The sequence below is a fragment of the Nanorana parkeri genome, unplaced genomic scaffold (genome assembly GCF_000935625.1).
Source record: "Nanorana parkeri isolate BGI_ZX_2015 unplaced genomic scaffold, ASM93562v1 scaffold2733, whole genome shotgun sequence".
NCBI classification, from domain to species: domain Eukaryota; kingdom Metazoa; phylum Chordata; class Amphibia; order Anura; family Dicroglossidae; genus Nanorana; species Nanorana parkeri.
In genome coordinates this window covers 82,855-90,036 of record NW_017309001.1, presented here as the reverse complement: position 1 = coordinate 90,036, position 7,182 = coordinate 82,855, and the positions used below count along the sequence as shown (strand labels likewise).

Here is a 7,182-nt window from a genome sequence, read left to right as displayed (position 1 = left end):
AGAGGGGGGGGGGGGTTATGTAAGTGAAATGAAGATTGGTGAATGGGCAGTGCAGATCTTGTGGCTCATCAACTTCATACAAGTGACACGTTACAGGGACATGTTGGAGGTTGTAGTTTATCAGATGCTTAAAGGAAACGGACACTGCAAATATTATCACACAGACAGACTACTGGGAGGAAATCTCACCATTGTGGGAGGGGCAGAGACACAAACTACTGGAGGAAATCTCACCATTGTGAGAGGGGCAGAGACACAGACTACTGGAGGAAATCTCACCATTGTGGGAGGGGCAGAGACACCAACTACTGGAGGAAATCTCACCATTGTGGGAAGGGCAGAGACACAGACTACTGGAGGAAATCTCACCATTGTGGGAGGGGCAGAGACACCAACTACTGGAGGAAATCTCACCATTGTGGGAGGGGCAGAGATAAACTACTGGAGGAAATCTCACCATTGTGGGAGGGGCAGAGACACAAACTACTGGAGGAAATCTCACCATTGTGGGAAGGGCAGAGACACAAACTACTGGAGGAAATCTCACCATTGTGGGAGGGGCAGAGACACAAACTACTGGGGGAATCTCACCATTGTGGGAGGGGCATAGAGGAGTGATGCCGGAGACAGGAAACAAAGTCTTCCTAAAGCTTTGTTACACTGACACGGCAATCTATTTTTGCAGAAGAAAATTGGGCAGAAACATTAGTAATTTGGTCCTTTAAGAGTTAATATAAGTCAAGGACAAGCATTGGCCACAATACAGGGAGCTGTGCAGACTTCACCAACAGGTGGCGCCACCACACCGGCCGGTTACGCTGCAATGTGCAAAGTGGCCAGTAACGGAATAATCTGCATCTTCCAGAGCGGCGATGGAGCAATGTTCTGCAGAACTCCATAGGAGGTCAGTGATGGAACAATCTGCAGAGAGAACAAATTGGAAGGAAAATACAGATCCAAATCCAGAAAAGCGGAATGTTCTGCAGCGTGCTGGTAGCACGGAGTGACCTTCTGGTGGAAGATTCAGTAATTAGTCACAAGATAAATATTTGTCTGAAGGAGCCCATTGAGCAACATGTGTAGGTTGTACCTCAGCTATGGAGCTCTATAAAAAGCCGACGACGCGTTTCCTCCTCCAAATGTCGCCATTCTAAAAACAAAATCCCATTTCTTAATAAATCCGCCTCCTCAATTCAACACACAGCGGGAACGGGCGAGAGAGGAGGAAGGGAAGGAACGGGCGAGAGAGGAGGAAGGGAAGGAACGGGCGAGAGAGGAGGAAGGGAAGGAACGGGCGAGAGAGGAGGAAGGGAAGGAACGGGCGAGAGAGGAGGAAGGGAAGGAACGGGCGAGAGAGGAGGAAGGGAAGGAACGGGCGAGAGAGGAGGAAGGGAAGGAACGGGCGAGAGAGGAGGAAGGGAAGGAACGGGCGAGAGAGGAGGAAGGGAAGGAACGGGCGAGAGAGGAGGAAGGGAAGGAACGGGCGAGAGTACTACTGGAGGAAATCTCACCATTGTGGGAGGGGCAGAGACACAAACTACTGGAGGAAATCTCACCATTGTGGGAAGGGCAGAGACACAAACTACTGGAGGAAATCTCACCATTGTGGGAGGGGCAGAGACACAAACTACTGGGGGAATCTCACCATTGTGGGAGGGGCATAGAGGAGTGATGCCGGAGACAGGAAACAAAGTCTTCCTAAAGCTTTGTTACACTGACACGGCAATCTATTTTTGCAGAAGAAAATTGGGCAGAAACATTAGTAATTTGGTCCTTTAAGAGTTAATATAAGTCAAGGACAAGCATTGGCCACAATACAGGGAGCTGTGCAGACTTCACCAACAGGTGGCGCCACCACACCGGCCGGTTACGCTGCAATGTGCAAAGTGGCCAGTAACGGAATAATCTGCATCTTCCAGAGCGGCGATGGAGCAATGTTCTGCAGAACTCCATAGGAGGTCAGTGATGGAACAATCTGCAGAGAGAACAAATTGGAAGGAAAATACAGATCCAAATCCAGAAAAGCGGAATGTTCTGCAGCGTGCTGGTAGCACGGAGTGACCTTCTGGTGGAAGATTCAGTAATTAGTCACAAGATAAATATTTGTCTGAAGGAGCCCATTGAGCAACATGTGTAGGTTGTACCTCAGCTATGGAGCTCTATAAAAAGCCGACGACGCGTTTCCTCCTCCAAATGTCGCCATTCTAAAAACAAAATCCCATTTCTTAATAAATCCGCCTCCTCAATTCAACACACAGCGGGAACGGGCGAGAGAGGAGGAAGGGAAGGAACGGGCGAGAGAGGAAGGGAAGGAACAGGCGAGAGAGGAAGGGAAGGAACAGGCGAGAGAGGAAGGGAAGGAACAGGCGAGAGAGGAAGGGAAGGAACAGGCGAGAGAGGAAGGGAAGGAACAGGCGAGAGAGGAAGGGAAGGAACAGGCGAGAGAGGAAGGGAAGGAACAGGCGAGAGAGGAAGGGAAGGAACAGGCGAGAGAGGAAGGGAAGGAACAGGCGAGAGAGGAAGGGAAGGAACAGGCGAGAGAGGAAGGGAAGGAACAGGCGAGAGAGGAAGGGAAGGAACAGGCGAGAGAGGAAGGGAAGGAACAGGCGAGAGAGGAAGGGAAGGAACAGGCGAGAGAGGAAGGGAAGGAACAGGCGAGAGAGGAAGGGAAGGAACAGGCGAGAGAGGAAGGGAAGGAACAGGCGAGAGAGGAAGGGAAGGAACAGGCGAGAGAGGAAGGGAAGGAACAGGCGAGAGAGGAAGGGAAGGAACAGGCGAGAGAGGAAGGGAAGGAACAGGCGAGAGAGGAAGGGAAGGAACAGGCGAGAGAGGAAGGGAAGGAACAGGCGAGAGAGGAAGGGAAGGAACAGGCGAGAGAGGAAGGGAAGGAACAGGCGAGAGAGGAAGGGAAGGAACAGGCGAGAGAGGAAGGGAAGGAACAGGCGAGAGAGGAAGGGAAGGAACAGGCGAGAGAGGAAGGGAAGGAACAGGCGAGAGAGGAAGGGAAGGAACAGGCGAGAGAGGAAGGGAAGGAACAGGCGAGAGAGGAAGGGAAGGAACAGGCGAGAGAGGAAGGGAAGGAACAGGCGAGAGAGGAAGGGAAGGAACAGGCGAGAGAGGAAGGGAAGGAACAGGCGAGAGAGGAAGGGAAGGAACAGGCGAGAGAGGAAGGGAAGGAACAGGCGAGAGAGGAAGGGAAGGAACAGGCGAGAGAGGAAGGGAAGGAACAGGCGAGAGAGGAAGGGAAGGAACAGGCGAGAGAGGAAGGGAAGGAACAGGCGAGAGAGGAAGGGAAGGAACAGGCGAGAGAGGAAGGGAAGGAACAGGCGAGAGAGGAAGGGAAGGAACAGGCGAGAGAGGAAGGGAAGGAACAGGCGAGAGAGGAAGGGAAGGAACAGGCGAGAGAGGAAGGGAAGGAACAGGCGAGAGAGGAAGGGAAGGAACAGGCGAGAGAGGAAGGGAAGGAACAGGCGAGAGAGGAAGGGAAGGAACAGGCGAGAGAGGAAGGGAAGGAACAGGCGAGAGAGGAAGGGAAGGAACAGGCGAGAGAGGAAGGGAAGGAACAGGCGAGAGAGGAAGGGAAGGAACAGGCGAGAGAGGAAGGGAAGGAACAGGCGAGAGAGGAAGGGAAGGAACAGGCGAGAGAGGAAGGGAAGGAACAGGCGAGAGAGGAAGGGAAGGAACAGGCGAGAGAGGAAGGGAAGGAACAGGCGAGAGAGGAAGGGAAGGAACAGGCGAGAGAGGAAGGGAAGGAACAGGCGAGAGAGGAAGGGAAGGAACAGGCGAGAGAGGAAGGGAAGGAACAGGCGAGAGAGGAAGGGAAGGAACAGGCGAGAGAGGAAGGGAAGGAACAGGCGAGAGAGGAAGGGAAGGAACAGGCGAGAGAGGAAGGGAAGGAACAGGCGAGAGAGGAAGGGAAGGAACAGGCGAGAGAGGAAGGGAAGGAACAGGCGAGAGAGGAAGGGAAGGAACAGGCGAGAGAGGAAGGGAAGGAACAGGCGAGAGAGGAAGGGAAGGAACAGGCGAGAGAGGAAGGGAAGGAACAGGCGAGAGAGGAAGGGAAGGAACAGGCGAGAGAGGAAGGGAAGGAACAGGCGAGAGAGGAAGGGAAGGAACAGGCGAGAGAGGAAGGGAAGGAACAGGCGAGAGAGGAAGGGAAGGAACAGGCGAGAGAGGAAGGGAAGGAACAGGCGAGAGAGGAAGGGAAGGAACAGGCGAGAGAGGAAGGGAAGGAACAGGCGAGAGAGGAAGGGAAGGAACAGGCGAGAGAGGAAGGGAAGGAACAGGCGAGAGAGGAAGGGAAGGAACAGGCGAGAGAGGAAGGGAAGGAACGGGCGAGAGAGGAAGGGAAGGAAGGAACAGAGAGAAGATGCTTGCAGGGAAAAGTAAAAAGGTAGGACATGTGCTTTAAAATGTGCCACTCAAGAAATGTTCGTCTTAGTAGAGAGAGAAAAAAAAAAAAGTTTTCTTTTATACGTAATCACAGCCATCCTGGACCCCCCCCCAGGACACCAATCCAGACCATGTCACCCCTCTTTGGGACACTCTCCTTGACCGTTCCACCCATCCTTGGGACACCAGTCCAGATCATTCCACCCTTCTTAGGGCCACAATCATGAACTATCCCCCACCCTTCCTCAGGACACCATACCTGACCATTTCACCCTTCCTCAGGACACCATCCCACCCCCTCTTCGGGCCACCATCCCACCCTTCCTCAGGACACCTTACAGACATCCCACCATTCCATGGGACACCAGCCTGGAAAATGATCCTTCCTCGGGACACCATACCAGACCATCTCACCCTTCTTCAGGACACGTCCCTCCCTCGGGACACCAGCCCAGATCATTCCACCTTTACTCAGGACATCACCCAACTCTTCCTCAGGACACCATAACAGAAAGCCCACCCTTCCTCAGGACACCAGGCCAGACTATCCAACCCTTCCTCGGGACGCCAACCCTGACCGTTTCAGCCTTCCTCTTGATATCATCCTGGACCATCCCATTTTTTCTTTGGGACATCTTGGACTATCCCACCCTTCCTTGGGACACCATAGTGGACTGTCCTACCCTTCCCCAGGACATCATCCTTCACCAGGTACTTTTGGAACATGCACTAGTCGTGTAGAGGACACCATTTCAAAGTGCATGTGCGCTCACTCTTACGAGTCTTTTCTTACCGCAACGCTCAATCACTTTATCAGCAAAATGAAATGCTTAGGAGGTTAAAAAAAAAAATAAAAAGACCATCATTTGCTTGTTTTAGTTTTTCTTTATTGTCCGAACAGCTGCGACATTAAATATAAAACAAAATAATTGCAGATTTCCAGACCAGAGAGGTCGGCCCGCTGTGGAGGACACGGCGAGGGGCCTGGAGGAACCGCGGACTCTTGCTGGGCTCCTGTGTTCTCCTCGGTCAGAGGTCACTGTTCCTGAAACAAGACAAAGCCGAGGACGTGACTTCTCTGTGGGAGACGGTGACACCGATAATGCAGATCCAGCAAAACCAAAAGCTACACACATCCCTAGAATCTGCATCTACAGGGCCCCAAGTCTGGGGACACATCACACCAACAGGAGCTTCTTGGACATCCCATTCCAAAACCACGGCCATTACTACGAAGCTGCTTCCCCCCCACATTAAAATGGAGAAGCCCTTCACCCCATGACCATTACTATAGAGTTTCCTCTTCCCCCATGGCCATTAAAATGAAGCCCCTCACCCCACGACCATTACTATAGAGTTGCCTCTTCCCCCATGGCCATTAAAATGGAGAAGCCCCTCACCCCACGACCATTACTATAGAGTTGCCTCTTCCCCCATGGCCATTAAAATGGAGAAGCCCCTCACCCCACGACCATTACTATAGAGTTGCCTCTTCCCCCATGGCCATTAAAATGGAGAAGCCCTTCACCCCATGACCATTACTATAGAGTTGCCTCTTCCCCCATGGCCATTAAAATGGAGAAGCCCCTCACCCCACGACCATTAATATAGAGTTGCCTCTTCCCCCATGGCCATTAAAATGGAGAAGCCCCTCACCTCACCGCCATTACTATAGAGTTGCCTCTTCCCCTCACCCCATGGCCATTAATACGAGGGTGCCCTCCTTTGTGGCCATACCGGCTTTCACTCTTCTTGGGAGGCTTTGTCCAAGAAGGCCGCCACTTCTGCCTACCCCTCGGCCCGGCACTGCACTCCGTCACCTACTTTTTAGCCCTTGGCCAAGTTTTCTTTCCCATTTCTTGAATTGCACAACAAAAAGGAAATGAAAGTTCCGTTTACTCCTCATTACTCTGGAGCTGAGGGCGAGTCACAGAACTAACTCCGCGACCCGTTACCCACTTGCTAAAACCAAAACGCCTTCCCACCAAAGCGTAGCCGGCCAGTTCCCCCCTGCGCGGTGGAGGAGGAATGCCGCTTTAAGCCGCCGGCAGAGCCGGGCCAGATTCCCAGGCTCCTTTGCTCCGATAGTTCCCTAATAGTTTCCACACTCGTCCCCAGCAGCCATTAAATAATTAGGCGGTTAGCGGCCCGTCAGCCATTAAAGCAGCACAACACATTTGGAGGCAATTAGGGAATTAACTGTTCCTGGACCCGGCGCTCCTTCCCATGGCGGTCCTTATGGTCTTCTTTCTTTTTAACTGGAAATTATTTCTACAACTTCCAAGTTGATGACGGACGAGAACAGCTTGGCGTCTATGTAGGCGGTGTTCTGGATTAAACAAGGTGATCGGGACTTTAGTTGGAAGCAAATCATTCAATCTGGGGTTTTTTTTTTTTCCTTTTGATCATTTGACAAATGCCACATTGTAAAACTTTATTGTTCCAGACATCACATACAGAAAGATCCGCTCAGGCCAGATTACGGTTCGTCTGATGTATGGAATGTGGCACCCCCGGCACGGGCCCTTCGCTGCACTGGGAGCTCCATCTTCCGCACATCAGAACCACTGTTTTTTTTTTTTATGATCATAGTAAGGCAAAGTGACTTCCTGAGAACAATCTCAATATCTACAGAGCAGAAGCAGGTGGGTATGCACCTTTCATCCTATGCTGGGATCCTTGCACTGCTTAGAACGGAGCTGCAGGAGTTCTGTGTTTTCCACTCAAATACATTTAAGATGAGGGGCGAGCAGCACATTAGACATTACCCCCCCCCCCACCCCCCCGAGG

At 52.2% G+C, this 7,182-nt stretch overlaps 1 protein-coding gene across 1 annotated transcript in view; it reads right to left on the bottom strand.

Annotated features, from left to right (window-relative positions):
* Positions 1-5,366: 5,366 nt before the first annotated feature.
* The window catches only part of MINOS1 (mitochondrial inner membrane organizing system 1), a 31,352-nt gene continuing 29,536 nt past the window's right edge, over positions 5,367-7,182 (bottom strand). Inside the window, exon 4 of the mRNA XM_018574094.1 lies at positions 5,367-5,437. Within this exon, the coding sequence (XP_018429596.1) occupies positions 5,429-5,437 (9 nt within the window). The 3' untranslated portion in view covers positions 5,367-5,428. The remainder of the gene's footprint in view (positions 5,438-7,182) is intronic.